The 15,055-nt window shown below is 30.1% G+C and overlaps 5 protein-coding genes across 5 annotated transcripts; 4 read left to right on the forward strand and 1 right to left on the reverse strand.

Moving 5' to 3' along the window:
- Positions 1 to 716: 716 nt before the first annotated feature.
- On the forward strand, positions 717 to 6,219 carry Vret (vreteno). The gene is made up of 15 exons (XM_076318469.1): positions 717 to 852; positions 1,114 to 1,168; positions 1,270 to 1,544; positions 1,682 to 1,867; positions 1,935 to 2,067; positions 2,148 to 2,314; positions 2,402 to 3,568; positions 3,812 to 4,025; positions 4,133 to 4,297; positions 4,397 to 4,511; positions 4,584 to 4,771; positions 4,843 to 5,077; positions 5,163 to 5,329; positions 5,406 to 5,646; positions 5,722 to 6,219. Exons 1-15 carry the CDS (start codon positions 800 to 802, stop codon positions 5,904 to 5,906), a joined length of 3,546 nt encoding a protein of 1,181 aa, XP_076174584.1. The 5' UTR covers positions 717 to 799; the 3' UTR covers positions 5,907 to 6,219.
- A 181-nt stretch (positions 6,220 to 6,400) lies between these two features.
- On the forward strand, positions 6,401 to 7,584 carry LOC143150294 (oxysterol-binding protein-related protein 11). The gene is made up of 2 exons (XM_076318470.1): positions 6,401 to 6,760; positions 6,865 to 7,584. The coding sequence occupies exons 1-2, from the start codon at positions 6,529 to 6,531 to the stop codon at positions 7,215 to 7,217; spliced, it is 585 nt and encodes a 194-aa protein (XP_076174585.1). The 5' UTR covers positions 6,401 to 6,528; the 3' UTR covers positions 7,218 to 7,584.
- A 361-nt stretch (positions 7,585 to 7,945) lies between these two features.
- On the forward strand, positions 7,946 to 10,074 carry LOC143149967 (uncharacterized). The gene is made up of 4 exons (XM_076317884.1): positions 7,946 to 8,307; positions 8,385 to 8,598; positions 8,690 to 9,535; positions 9,612 to 10,074. The coding sequence occupies exons 1-4, from the start codon at positions 8,057 to 8,059 to the stop codon at positions 9,849 to 9,851; spliced, it is 1,551 nt and encodes a 516-aa protein (XP_076173999.1). The 5' UTR covers positions 7,946 to 8,056; the 3' UTR covers positions 9,852 to 10,074.
- P53 (p53) lies at positions 9,877 to 11,626 on the reverse strand. The gene is made up of 3 exons (XM_076317886.1): positions 11,493 to 11,626; positions 10,996 to 11,236; positions 9,877 to 10,901 (listed from the first exon to the last, which is right to left on the reverse strand). The coding sequence occupies exons 1-3, from the start codon at positions 11,573 to 11,575 to the stop codon at positions 10,176 to 10,178; spliced, it is 1,050 nt and encodes a 349-aa protein (XP_076174001.1). The 5' UTR covers positions 11,576 to 11,626; the 3' UTR covers positions 9,877 to 10,175.
- Positions 11,627 to 11,999: 373 nt separating this feature from the next.
- Nelf-a (Negative elongation factor A) lies at positions 12,000 to 14,924 on the forward strand. The gene is made up of 6 exons (XM_076318165.1): positions 12,000 to 12,233; positions 12,590 to 13,022; positions 13,108 to 13,521; positions 13,593 to 13,789; positions 13,862 to 13,961; positions 14,044 to 14,924. The coding sequence occupies exons 1-6, from the start codon at positions 12,024 to 12,026 to the stop codon at positions 14,274 to 14,276; spliced, it is 1,587 nt and encodes a 528-aa protein (XP_076174280.1). The 5' UTR covers positions 12,000 to 12,023; the 3' UTR covers positions 14,277 to 14,924.
- Positions 14,925 to 15,055: the final 131 nt, after the last annotated feature.

Here is a 15,055-nt window from a genome sequence, read left to right on the forward strand (position 1 = left end):
TACTTATGTACCCGCCTTATTTTTTATTTAAAATGAGCTGTTCGTAGTGCTTTGTATTAAAATAGGATTCTTAAAAGTGTCAAGTGTGTATTAATCGCATTACTATAAGGAGAATAGAGACCGAAGTACACATTGTATAACGAAAGAACAAAATAATACTGCGGACCAGGATTACCAATTTTTTTTTTACGTCAATTCTAGAAATCTGACATTTTTTCAACTAAATTGTTTTTAAAAATTAATTTGGTTTTTTCGCTTATATCGTTTCTTATTTTGAAGATAATTGATTTAATTTTACTAGAATTCTACTAAAATTTAATAGATCGTTTAGTAAAATTTAGTAACATTGAATTATTAAATCCCAGTAATACACCGGTGAAATCAGGAAGAAAAAGTAGTATTCATAAATATCTTACCTCAAATAAAATTAGAAACTAAACTAAATAAACTACACCACAATAATAAAAATGAATCAAAATTAATTTTATTGATATTTATCGTATCAACTAAAATTTTTAATTGATCACCTTGCTGGGACGCATACGTTTATGGAAAATCCACCTTTAGATCAGAAATATGCTACACATATCAAATATCGGTGGTGATAACCGGATTGAAATCTTATTGAGAGCGTAAATTTTGAAACTTTCTAAAATATAATATATGTACATTTCAATTATTTTTCATTGAATTTATATATATATATATATATATATTTCGTATTTGAGAAATAAATAAATATATATAAACTTTTGTAAATCACTCTTTGTTATTGAATAATATCAAACTTAAGCAAGCGATGGCGCATTATCAATCTGATGTATTGACAAAAGATATATCATCACGTAACAGGTGAGACTAGAACGTCTTATCAATTAATTTATATGCAATTATTATTCAAAAAAACATTTAAGTGTCTTTTAATTTCAATTGTTCACGCGTTGTGTTCTTATTACACATTACAGTATATCACGTGTATACTTTTTCTAAGCACTTGTACTTATTGAAGTAAATAATTTTTGTTTTCTTTTTCTTTACATGTCAAACATGAAATAAAATATATGCATTTTTCATGTACTTTTTTAGACATACATAAATTTTAATTTATTGTAGTTTCAGCAAAGAATTTACACTATATGTGAATAATTTACCTAATGAATTAAACGAGGTATGTATGTGAAATTGTAGACTAATCTACATATATTATTATCTATTAATGATAATAATCATATTTATTAAAATTAAAATGTATTATTTGTATTTTTTAAGTATGGCTTGTTACAAATTTTTGACCACTATGGAAAAGTTATTGAACATTTTTACCGTCCAAATGCTAATTGGGCTTATATTACGTATAGTACATATTGTGAAGCAGAAAGTGCCATTAAAGATTTAGACAATATACCACCAATGCGTTTGAAAGTATTATTTGCTAAAGAAAAAAAATTAAATACAGTACAATTTTCAAAATCGTGTACTTTTGTAAATGCAGAGCAACAGAAAGACTATAATGACAAAGATATTGTCTCTTTAAATAGACCTGTGTAAGTATATAATTGTATATTATTGTTAAAAAATATTATTAAATAACAAAAGTAAAATAAGATTGGTAGATACTTTATAATATAATGATAATTATGTGATTGTATATATAAATTAAATAATTTATGATTACATACAGCATACAGACAAAGGGACGAGGCAAACTCTTAGATATATTTAAAGAAGTAGAAAAAAATACAAGAATTGTAAGCAACACTTATATGGCTGATACTGATTTATTGTACTCATACCCTTCTGATCCATATACATATAATCCATATGAAAATGCAGGACCTTTTGAAAATACAAATACATTATGGACAAGGTAACGTTTAAAAATTTTTGAAAAATATGTACATGTTAAATATACAATTATTTTTAAAATATGTTAGAGGACAATTAATAGTTACTCAAGATGGTAAACGACATGTCTCATTTGGACGGGGCTATACAATGTATGAAATCCCAAATCCAGATCCTGAAATTCAAAAACAGATTAAAGCGGTATATGAAAAACGTATAACTGTAAGAAAAAGAATTATTAAATACTTTTCATGAAAATTTGGAGAAGTTATAAATGTTATGTACTGTAATCTGATTAATAGGGTTTATATGAATATGGTAAAGACATGTTAGAATCTACAATTGGAAAATGTCAGAAATGTTCGAAGATAACAAGGTTTCTTTGTGGAAGATGTTATAGTTTCTATTGTAGTAAAAACTGTCAAATAGCTGACTGGTCACAACATAAAATTCATTGTAAAACCATTCCGTGAGTATTTAGTTATAATATTAATAGTTAAAAATATTGAATCTTATACAAGCTTTACAGTTTTTTATTTTTATCTTTTATTTTTAGGTCTCTAGTGACAACTGTGAATAATGTACATGTGTCACAATCAAATACTGAAAATCATACACCTACCAGAAATATTTCTAATATTCAAATACCTCTTCGTAGGCCAAAAAAGTTAACAAATACAGTGGCATCATCAAATGAAAATTTAAATTTTGTTTCAAAAATTCAAGATACAATTTCTCCTATGCAAAATGGAAATAACATCCAATCTATAAGCGTTGATAACAATAATAAGTTAGATATCGATAATACGCATATTATTCAGACAAAAAACTCCTCGTTTAAAAAATCACAAGATTCTGATAAAATGGTAGGTGATATAAAATTGGAGGGTCTTAAAAATTTAATTAAAGAGCGACAAAATTATAGTGCTGAAAATATAATGAAGATAGAGGAAGATATAGCTTTTTCAAAGCATATATTTTTATCAAAATCAAAGTTTACAGATGTACGAATAATTATAAAGTCAGGTTGTGAATATTGGATTCAAAAGGTGGAAGATGACAACAGTCTTAGGCAATTAATGTGTCATTTACAATACGAAGCAGATAAGGTAGAAAAAGTAGTACCAATAGTCAGAAATATTTATGCAGTCCAATATGAAAATATATGGCATAGAGCTTTAGTTACATCTTTGAATCCTTTAACAGTACATTTCATTGATTATGGTAATAATGAAAATATAGAAACAGATGATTTTCGTGAAATTAATAAGTTGAAAAATGTTCCACGCTTTTCTGCTAAAATTCGTTTATCTGAAAAAGCAAGCAAAAAATATAAAGACCTCAAATTTGAGGATACAATACTTGTTAAAATGGTATCTGTTGATTCCAACAGTGTCATTAACGTTGAAATTCCGGATGAAAATTACCTACCTATACCACAGGTAGTTCAGACAACTAATATTTCAGTACCTGCTGTTCCAACAAATTTAAAAGTTGATGAAACCCTGGTTTCTGATAATATATTAAGCTCTTTGAGCAACTTAAAAAATGTAGTAAATATTATGCCTACTGGAGAAGTAGGTATCTTAGAAATTCATGCAGAATTAAATAACAATACCTATGCTGTAACATTAGTATCAAATAATTCAGCATCTGATTTTCATAAACTTTCGATTGATTTACCTTTGGCATGTAAACAAAAAGCAGAAAGTTTCAATTACAGGTATAAATTAATAATATATAGTATGTTTCAAAGTATGTGGTGCAATCCGAAAGGAAACGATTTTCATTGAAAACAAATCAAAAATGTAGACTAATACTTTTTTTGTGCAACAAAATTCTTTTCATTTTCAAGAAAATCAATTTTCTAACAAAAAATTGTCTGCTTTTTTGATGTATTTTTTTTTAAGGAATTATTCTTTTGAATTATAATCCATTGCTATAATATAAAATTTGTAACTCCTAGACCTCAAATAGGAGAGTTAATATGTGGCCAAAGGCTTGATGGTGAGTGGCTCAGAGGATATGTTTTATCAATTGAGTATCCTTTAAAAATGGCTATAATAGATGAAGCCAGAATGATGACAATTTGCAAAACCGTTTCATGTCCTGAAAACTTTTCAAAGATTTGTGCTTTTGGTGCTATGTGTGAAGTAATTAATGCTAAATGTAAATTTAATGTAAGGTTTACAATAATCTATTCATATATTACATTTTTATGTTTATAATATGTTGTAAAATAATCCTTGTTCGTTATTTATTTATAATTTCTAATGGTAATTTATAGGCTTCTGAACACTGCGATTTTGAAGTGGTAAAGCATAAAGGCGAAAATGAAATTGAAATAGAAATTTCAAAGGACCAGGATAAATTAAAAGCTATTGTAAAACCTTGGACACCAATGCCTGAACAAAAAGGATTACAATATACTGAATTAAAAAGTGGCTCTGAGGTCTGAACGTTAATTAATGTAAACAGTAGTTATTTTAATATAAATATAAAGATACTTCTGCGTTTTTTATTTAGTTTCTTATAATAGTAATTACTTCAGGTTTGCCTGACTGCTTACCGGAATCATGTTCTTCTGTTTGCTCGGCCTTTGTTTACTGCAGAAGTAGAACATTATAATCACATTATGCAAAATGTTGCAAAATGTGCTCAAACAGGTATGTAACACATTTCATAATAATATTAATGGTAGAAGTAAGATTTTGAAAATATTATTTTTTGTATATCAGCTTCGTTATTGCACGAACCGCCAGTTGTTGGACAAATTGTGATAGCTCAGTACATAGATAATAATTATTATCGAGCGATTGTAACCGCAGTGGCAGATACTAAAGTTACGATTTCATATATTGATTTTGGAAATATAGAAATTACCAATATGAAGAAACTTCGGATATTAACTGATGATTTAAAACAGGTTTGTTATTACTTAATATATACATAACAGGATAATATTATTAATCGTATTTATAAATAATATTTCAAAAGCTTCGATCTTCTACAAGCAAGATCATTTTAAAAGATGTTCCCCAAGACACTCCAATGACGAAAGAAGTAAGTGATTTTCTCAACCACTTAGTAGGAGCAGATGTTCCTTTGATATGTACATTTGATGGTATACCATTCAAAGATGGCGTTTACCTTAAATCTCATAGTGGAGAAAATATTAATAAAACCATATCTCAATTACTTGTACCAACATGGAAGAAGACTGATGCAGAAAGTGATTATTTATAAATAAAAATCATTTTCGTATTAAACTATATTTCTTAGATTAATATTAAAGTGTAACAATAATTTGTTTGCAGATACAATATGTTACATGGAAGACGATATAACTGTCGTTAATTTAGGAAAAATTGATGAAACCATTGAAGTTATTGTAGTGTATCCCATTGTGAAGGGATATGAATATGCAATGTGTCCATTAGACTATGATTTACTAACTCATATCTATAATATAATGCCTGAACTGGTACTTCAGAATTACACATATATGCATGTGTGTGTATATAGTACTATGTATATATTGTTTTTTTTTTTTATTACAGATAGCTAAATATTGTAACGAATCCAAATACTATATTCCTCGTAATAAGGAATTATGTCTTGCTCTATTTGAAAATGGATGGTATCGTGCTATTTGCATTTGTCGTAACGAAACCCATTCAACAAGCACTGTTTTCTTTATTGATTATGGAAATATTGAGAGCATTAACCATAAAGACATACGATTTATGCCAAAAGATTTTATTAATCCCAATGCCTGCGCTTGTATTTGCAAAATTGTCAGTAAGTACAATACTTATTGTGATAAATGTTTTATTTTAAATATTGGTTACTATAATCTATAATATAATTATATAGATTTAGCACCTGTTGATAGCAATGGACAATATTCACCCAAAATAGAGAAAAGAATTTCAGAATTGGTCGTTCTCGAAAACTTTATTGAAATAAAGATTGTTGCGTATGACAAACATTCCGGAACATACAGTGTAGAATTACCATTAATTCGAAACAAACTAATTGAGGATGGTTTACTAACATAATAAAAAGTTGTTGTGCAATTTAGATCCACATTTTCTTACCAAAAAAACATTTAATGTTTTAAAAGTATATTTTTTATACTAAAATAAATTTAAGACTGTGAAGCAGAAATCATTTTCCACTCGGCTGAGCTTAATTTACTTTTTGAAGGCCATTTTACTACTTATTTCTATTTAGAAACATTTTGTTTTATTTCTATGAATTTTAGTTACCTTTAACATGATTATTGCGATACCGAAGAAAAAATGTAATGTATAAGACAAGAAGAATATGAGTTTTATATTATATTGTATTGATAATAAATATGATATGCGAATCGTAACACCTTAAAATTATTAATATTTTAATAAAATAAATAATCTAATTATGGTAACTCTGATACTTAATGAATTTTATAAGCGTACCTATTTTTTTTTCACTTTTTTTTTAAATTTAGCAACCAACTTGTTTAACCAACGGTATCGCTTGCGTTGTAATTATTTACCTTAGTTTCTAACCTAACTTACGACGATCAGAAGGAATCTAACTAACCTTTCTTGATGTGTCAGTTCAGTTGACAGATTGCTGTAAGCAACTGTTCGATTTAAATACTTCGAGACTTCCAAACAATAAGAATAAAAAACGATGAACGTTCAAATAAGACATCCTTACGAAGGTTTATTGCATAAATATACTAATGCTATGAAAGGCTGGCAATATCGTTGGTTTATCCTTAGCCCTGAAACTGGTGAATTGCATTATTTTCTTAGTGAATCTGAGAAGAACCAACGACCAAGATGTTCAATATATTTAGCAGGTGCAGTAATTGCACCAAGTGATGAAGATTCTAATACATTCACTGTCAATTCTGCTACAGGTATTTAAATGTATTAGGCAGTATAATGTACTATTGTTTACTAATTTATATAGCAGAAAAACTATCAGTATAATGTCTCTAATACTATTCATAAAATAATGCAGGTGATTTGATTAAATTGAGAGCTACAGATGCTCGAGCTCGTCAAGAATGGGTGGATAAATTACGAGCTGTTACAGAAATGTATACTAGAGCAATTGCTAGCAGTCATCCTCCACTACCTCCAAGAGAACATTCATCGAACTCAAATAGAAATCCAGTTGCCAAACTGGAAGTTTTAGATGCTTTTGCTAATTGTCAGGAACAATTGAGAAAAGTAGAAAAGCATAATGTTGCATTAGCACAAACTATTGAAAACTCGAGTTTAAACTTGGACCCTGACTTATTAGTTCTTAAAGCTACAGCACATACTACGCTACACACGTTAAATCAATGTCTCAATATATTATATCAGTAGTTTTTATTAGAAACATCATTATCATTGATTAAAGACTCACAGAAATGTTTGTATCCATTATTATCCAAACGTATCAAATGCATTTTAATTATTTTCTATAAAAAATATTTTAAACTTTTTACTGACAATCCTACTGTATGTTCTTCCAAGTCAGTGATACAGGAGAGTTTGCCTTCTTACTAAATATTAGATAGAAATAAATAATTATGATGTTGTTTGTAGCACTTTTAAATATAATATTTCATTGAAGATTTTGCAATATCTTTACATTTGAAATATGTAAAGTATGAATTTGCAAACTACATATGTGTATATATTCAATATCTTTAAACAAATACTTGTTATTATTATATGTAGACATGTTAATAAAGAAAGGAAAGATAATTCCATTTCCATTCATTTGTTATTACTATCAAACCAAAAATTAATTATTATAAATATATTTACAACTTTTAGTGGAAAACCATTTTTCTTTATTATATTGATGTCCTTAAAGTAAAAGAAACGACAAATCTCAGAATGATTGTCAAGGATATAAAATTAGGTGAAGGTGAACAAGCAAGAGACTTTTACTTTACTCAAGGAACAGACTCGATCAGTTTGATCATCGCGTGGACCATGTGAGGTTCACAATCATTTACTCGTTTAATAGAAAAATGTATGTTTACGTTCTCGTTAGCGAAATCGTAACTAATTGAAATGTGCAAAATGGTATAAAAATGCTTTTTCTTGCTTTCAAAAATGGTATTCTGTGTATTAAACTAACGTTAAATGCATCTTCGATAATTGTTTGAAATATTGGCTACAATTAAATAAAACGATCTCTAAGAAAGAAAACCATGTCTACAACACCTAATTCAGAATTCCTAACTGAAGCTGCTGGTGTTAAAATTTTTATGACGCCTTTAGAAGAGCGTCCATCGGATAAATCTTCAATCACAGGAAAAATTTGTGTAATTTTAGAAAATATAAAGGAAATTAGAACACACGGCAAATCTTGTGGGTTTCATCTTACAAAATCTAAATGGGATCCATATCCTTGGGTAAGCTATGTTGAAACCGGAAGTCTTGCTGATGCAGCTGGCCTTAGGTAACATTAAATAAAATTCCAAATTAAATATTTTAAATGTTACACAAATCTAAATGAACTACTTTGTCATATTTTAGAGCAGGTGATTGTTTAATAACCATCGATGGAAAAGATTTAATTGGGTTAAAAATAAAACAAATTGCAACATTGATTCACTACCATCAAGAACATCATATAAAACTATTTATTTGGAGATATACTAATGAAGAAGAATTTGAAGAAACAGGGGTAGCTGTAAAAGGACCACTGCCAGATGTAGCCAGCAAGCTTGCAAATGCAGTATCTGGAGTTGTACATAGTTTAATGTTTCTTAAATAATTCTCTGAACTTTTTTAGGTGTGTACTACAACATTCTGTAGAATTAATCATTATATTTGTTTAGGTGCGAATACTAGAATGTCCAGTTTGTTTGGAAAGTTCCATGCCTCCAGTCTCTCAATGTGTTCATGGTCATATTATTTGTGTCGGATGTAGACCAAGGACAACTCGTTGTCCAGTCTGTAGAGTCAGACTGGGTCAAGGTCGATGTTTGCTTGCAGACAAATTACACAAGATATTTCATGAAGTTTTTGACACAAAAGACAATTCACACGGTAACACAGAGTATCAAACTTTGAATCTTCGAGATCAACTTTTTGGCAAAAGTAAAAGAAAACATATAATGTCGGTAACATCAAAAAGTAATGGCACAATTCTGAAAGTGCGGCAGTCATTATTAAGTAAATTGTTTTTCGGCGGAATAGAGAAAGCTGCTTCTGCAGATAATTTAATAGCAGCTTCCAGTAGAATGTCAAGCATAAACAAACCTTTGATGAATAATTTGAATTTTGATGAATGTTTAAATCTGCATGATCGAGCAAAATCTGCAAGTACTGGTGAATTATTGAATGAAACAAAGAAAAATGTTACTAATGATCATTTGCAAATTAGTGCAACAAGTAAAAAAATATCAAGCGCAACTAGTTTAACATATAGTATACCTCCTACACCCATTTGGGGAGGTTCTATGGACTCTGTGTCCTGTACACAAATAGTATGTCCTCTTTCAAAGCAAAGTGGCTGTAAAGATATTATTACATCCGATGCAGTATTAGAACATTTAAGTGGATCTCATGAAATACCGCAAGTTCACTTTTATTCTGTTCATATACAAATCCCAGTGCCACTTCCCTTTGGTTCAGAAGCTGCATATATATTACATCATGGTGGAGATCTTTTCTTCTTTCAGGTATAATTTTCTAATTTAATAGAAGATTCTTTAGTCTGTCATTATAAATATTGTATTATAAGTTATGAATGTACAGTATGAACAAGAAACTGTCTGGATTACCTGTGCCACAGGAGGAAAAAATACATGGGAATGGAGTTTGTACGGTCAAGGAAAAAATGGTAGTGAAATAAAAATACAAAGAAGTGTGGCAAGCCTTGAGAATCCAATGATTTTATCATCACAACATATTGCATCATTACCAAGTGCTTTGTTATTGCATATATTGAATATTCAATTATTAGAATGCCATTCGCACGAACAGTTAGGATTGTAACAAAGAGTATACATATCTAAGGTAAAAGAGTAATAAAATTATTTATTATTTATTACAATTAAAAATTAGTAAATATACTGTAGATTAGTATAAATATTGACAGAAATATCACAATATTAAAATAAAAATACCTAAGTAAATAATGTACCACGCACTGTACATGTAAAAATGTATATTTTGCTGTTAAAATTAACATTGAATAAAATGTAACTGTTAAAACGTACATTGTCAAATTTGTAAAACACAAATAGATAATAGTAAAATAAATTTATTTCTTACTTTTAAGGCACATAAGATGATATGAAAGGTATGAAATTCATGCAATTATGGCGTTTTATGCAATATATCATCCATGTATGGTTTGAAAAATTCATATTGTCCAGTCCGTGTGGCTTGACCTGCCATAATATCATAAGCATATTTCAATACTGATAAATAATTCTCTTTTCCAACTATATTTAATTGAACATTAAACACATGTGTATCATAGGAAGGCATCATCTTTTTTCCGACTGGTATACATAATTTTCTTTTCTTTACGTTAGGTTGTGTGTCTGCTACTTCTGCTTCTTCCTTTTTTTTATCTCTTTTTGGGCAACTACAAATTCTAACAAGAAGTCTACGTCGACCCAACACTCTTCTATTATGATCTTCTAGAGTGAAAATTAATTCTGTGGGTCTACGATTCATACCAGATGGACAACTGTTTTTACATAAAAACTTAAAATTCATTAGTACATATTGGAATCCAGTTTGAGGTGTACGAAGGGGAGTCAGTATAGATAAGTGCTCGTTTCTTTCTTCATACATGCTTGAATGATCTAAACAACGAACAACATGCTTAATTACTCTTGGATCTATATCTCGATTATTTGAATTGTTCGATGCCATATGGTTATGGCATCTTCTGACTGGATCACTTGCATATTGATCTAAACTAAAAACCATGGCAGTACGTAGAAGTAAACCATCATCAGGTGGATCCCATTTAAAACGTAGTGGCAATGTTTCATCCATGTTGATAAATACTTTTTTCAGTGATTGAGAATACTATATAACATAACAAAGTTATATTAAATAAATGTATATTCCTTTATAAATTATGATACCATGAAGCCAATGATAAATTAAATAAAACACTTACAACCCAATATTTACTAGAATCCTGATTAGCTAATAAATATTGAAAATTATAACAGCCAGGAAATTCTTCTCCTATTGGAGTAGATGTTTCTGGTTCTTGATAAGTTTCTGGTTCTTGATAATATTTTTCAGTTTTAATTTCTTTTCCTCCTAAATATTGTTGTGTTAAATTTATGTCGTACTTTTCTTCGATATCGTCTTCCATTACGTTTCCTGCCAATAATGGTAATGTGTTGTTTCCGCTATATTAAATGACAGAAAACAGTAGATACAAATATGTCTATGATACGGCTTTTTAAATTTATTAAAATGTTTCATTCATATTATACTGAATTTAGATTCCATTACATTTTCTTTACAAAAGTAGTAACTGTTTGAAATTGATAATTGTGAGAATACAAATACTTTTATGATGTTACTATGCATTCTACATACTCAATACACGAAAAATTAAAGTACCGATTGGAATACGAATATCGTAAAAAAACTATTTCTTACATTTCTTTTTCTAATTCGTTGAACACTTCTTCGTCGAGCAATGCAGATTCTTGTGAGTCTGAAAATCCATTTGTATTGGTCATACTTCAAATATTCTTTACTAGGCAGTTTATGTTACAACAAACCGATATCAAACTTAAACCACAAAGTAGTAAAAAGACGCCACTAGTATCCGCGGGAAAATCCTTTGTTCAAATTATGGTCGATTTTCATTTTTATTCTACATAAATTTAAAAACGATTTTAAAGTATTTTGTACTTTTATTGTTTACTTTGTAAAACAGTTCTACTTTTTTGATTTGATCAAGTACGATATACTTAACATTATGGAATTCAAGATAACTAAGTGTTTTACTGCAATTCCCTCGAACAATTTATGTTTCAAATTTTTTGAAGATTTCATTTTTCACTGATATGTACATCTCTATAATTTACGTATTCTATGAATATATGTCACGTTATTTTATGGCGGGAATAACATGTGGCGCACCTCGGTAATGTACGTCAAATGTAAGAAACAAACGACTCCAATATGGCGAATGTGAGGGACAGTGATACGTCGTTGTGGCTTCATAACAAGCTCGGAACGTCAAATGATAGCTGGACTGGAAGTTCAATTTGTTCACAACTCAACGCAGAAGTATTGCGCAATATCAAAGATTGTTTTCCAGATCTTCAGACACAAGTGAAACTCAAATTACTTCTCTCATTTTTCCACATACCAAGACGGAATGTTGAAGAGGTAAGAACAGTTTGCCCTTTACGAACATTTAAATAAATGCTTTTTAAGAATGTAAACTGCGAAACATGTAATGGTGTGTTTATCACATTAAATATTTAGTTCATATCTTATACGCAAACATAAATCGTTGGCCCGCCACTTATTTAACTTTATTTAGGTGTTAGATGTTTTTAGAACGTTTAGTAGATAATTGTGTTCTATATGTGACCAATATTTCTCGCAAAATTAACTATTTAAATTTATAAATTTCAATTATTAATGTTTTTAGAAAGATCTAACTAAATTGAGAAGAGCTATAGAAGTATTATAAGTATTTTTTCAATTATTTGTGTTTGTGATTGCATTGAACTGCATAGTGGCGTGTTGAACTGGAAGAAATCATTGAGGTGGCATCATTGGATAGCGAGCTATGGGTATCGATGTTATCCGAAGCGATGAAGACCTTTCCATCAACAGGTTCTTTGAATACAGATATCACAGATTTAGATGAGCACCGACCTATTTTTGGAGAATTAGTCAATGATCTCCGAAAACTTTTAAAAAAGCAAAATGATCCAGCTATGCTTCCATTAGAATGTCATTATCTCAATAAGACTGCACTTACATCAGTGGTTGGTCAACAACCTGCGCCAGTGAAGCATTTTACTTTAAAGAGAAAACCAAAAAGTGCTGCACTGAGAGCAGAGCTGCTTCAAAAGAGTACAGATGCAGCGAGTAATTTGAAAAAAAGTACTGCTCCTACAGTACCTGTAAGAAGTAGAGGGATGCCAAGAAAAATGACTGATACAAGTAATTTTATATACAAAATTCTCATTAATACTACTTTAAGAACATGGTAAAAATATTAGAAGATAACACTATTTATTATTTTTAGCACCTTTAAAAGGCATTCCCAGTAGAGTTCCAACAAGTGGTTTTCGGTCTCCCTCGCTTACGAGTTCTTCAATGTCTAATAGAACACCCATTAGTAGCAGAATCCGTAAAGATGGTGGAATTAAACTATTAGATATTAACGAACAACCGCTCGGATATGCTCAAGCAAAAAAACGAAAGAGAATGATGGAATTGGAAGAACAGCAAAAAAAAGTTGCAGAAGCTCAAGCAGCTGCTGCTGCTGCTGCATCAACGACGACAGCTACCACGGAAACGTCAACAACGCCGGAATATGCTCAGGGATTGGCTTCAATCAATCCACCAGCTACGCCAATTACTCCTGTGGCATCCGTACAGTCTTATGCAACACCTACTACTCCGAGTGGTGTATCAGCAGTAACTACACCACAAACCCGTACGTTTTTATATATGGTAATGTTAATCTATATTCAATGTATAGAAAATAATAATTTTTTCATTTTACAGCCACAACACCAAGTACACCTACAACTCCAACTGCAGTACTAGCGGTTGCAACACCAACGGTCATTACACCAGTAGAAACTACACCTGTTGGAGTGCAAACTGTTAGACCAGCTCAAACCATCACGCAGATTCGTATACAAACTACCGCACAACCTGCTAACGCGGCTGCAAATACAAGAAAGGGACTGTCTCTCACGGTACGTGTAGTACGTGAAGTACTGCTCTCCTAATACAATAAGGTATCATTAATCGATTTCATATCTTTTCAGCGAGAACAAATGTTAGAAGCACAAGAAATGTTTAGAACAGCTAATAAAGTAACTCGTCCAGAGAAAGCTCTCATTTTAGGTTTTATGGCTGGTTCCAGGGGTATGTATCCAATTTTGATATCATTAGGTATCGTTTAATGGAAACATGTTTTCCTTATATCTTTTTTTTTTAATATACCTAGATAATCCTTGTCCGAAATTGGGCAATATAGTCACGGTAATGCTTTCGGAAAACATCGAAGAGGTAACACAGCCGGACGGAACAACTGTACCGATGTTGGTTGAGACACATTTCCAAATGAATTATACAAACGGTGAATGGAAGAGGATAAAAAAGAATCGACGAATTGTTACAGAGGAATCTACATCCGCTACTACACCTGCTCCCAGTGCAACTGCTACGGCTTCTAATTAAAACAAAACACAGATTGTTATCAAATCGAGGTTACATGTATCAAACAGTCTGTCTTTGTTTGGATGACGTTTTTTTTTTCTGAACTCTGTCTTTATAGACAATAAAAGAGATGAGTGCCCAAAGCACAATGTGGCCTGTGTGTCTTGTATGGTATAAGCAGACTTGTGTATCACGTTTCTGTAGTAAAGCTTCAAAGTATGTATACGTTAAAAGTTATAACATGAAAAATGTTTGTGTTATTCGAAAATGCATCTAAGAACCAAGGTAAAGTTAAGAAACGGTTAAGTGTTAGACTCCATATTTTTTTTGTTGAAAGTAATTGCCTAACACCACATTTAATCAGTTTCAACGATTATCGAAGTATAAATCTCTGTCTTTAACGTGTGTCTGGTTTCACCAATGATGACAAAATTTTTAAATCAGTCATCACTTAATTAGAAAGACAGATACTATTTACAAATAGATAGTGTGATATCTTCCAATGTAGGGAAAACCAGACAATTTAAATGTAATGATTATCGTTCGTAATTTGGATTTATATATGAATATATAAATATATGTTCTCTCATTTAATAAGAACGAACATAAAACTTATAATACTGTTATTTGAATAAAATATAATTATATTGATTAACTTCTGATTTAATTAAACGATTGAGTTTAGTGATTAATGCGATACATCAATTATTAGTGATTCGATTTGTGTGGTTCCGATTCCAAGGCCATTTACATATTATCCAGACGTGAACTGCCCTCTATGTAGCATTTTGTACAAGAAG

Source organism: Ptiloglossa arizonensis, chromosome 8, assembly GCF_051014685.1.
Source record: "Ptiloglossa arizonensis isolate GNS036 chromosome 8, iyPtiAriz1_principal, whole genome shotgun sequence".
Lineage (NCBI taxonomy): Eukaryota > Metazoa > Arthropoda > Insecta > Hymenoptera > Colletidae > Ptiloglossa > Ptiloglossa arizonensis.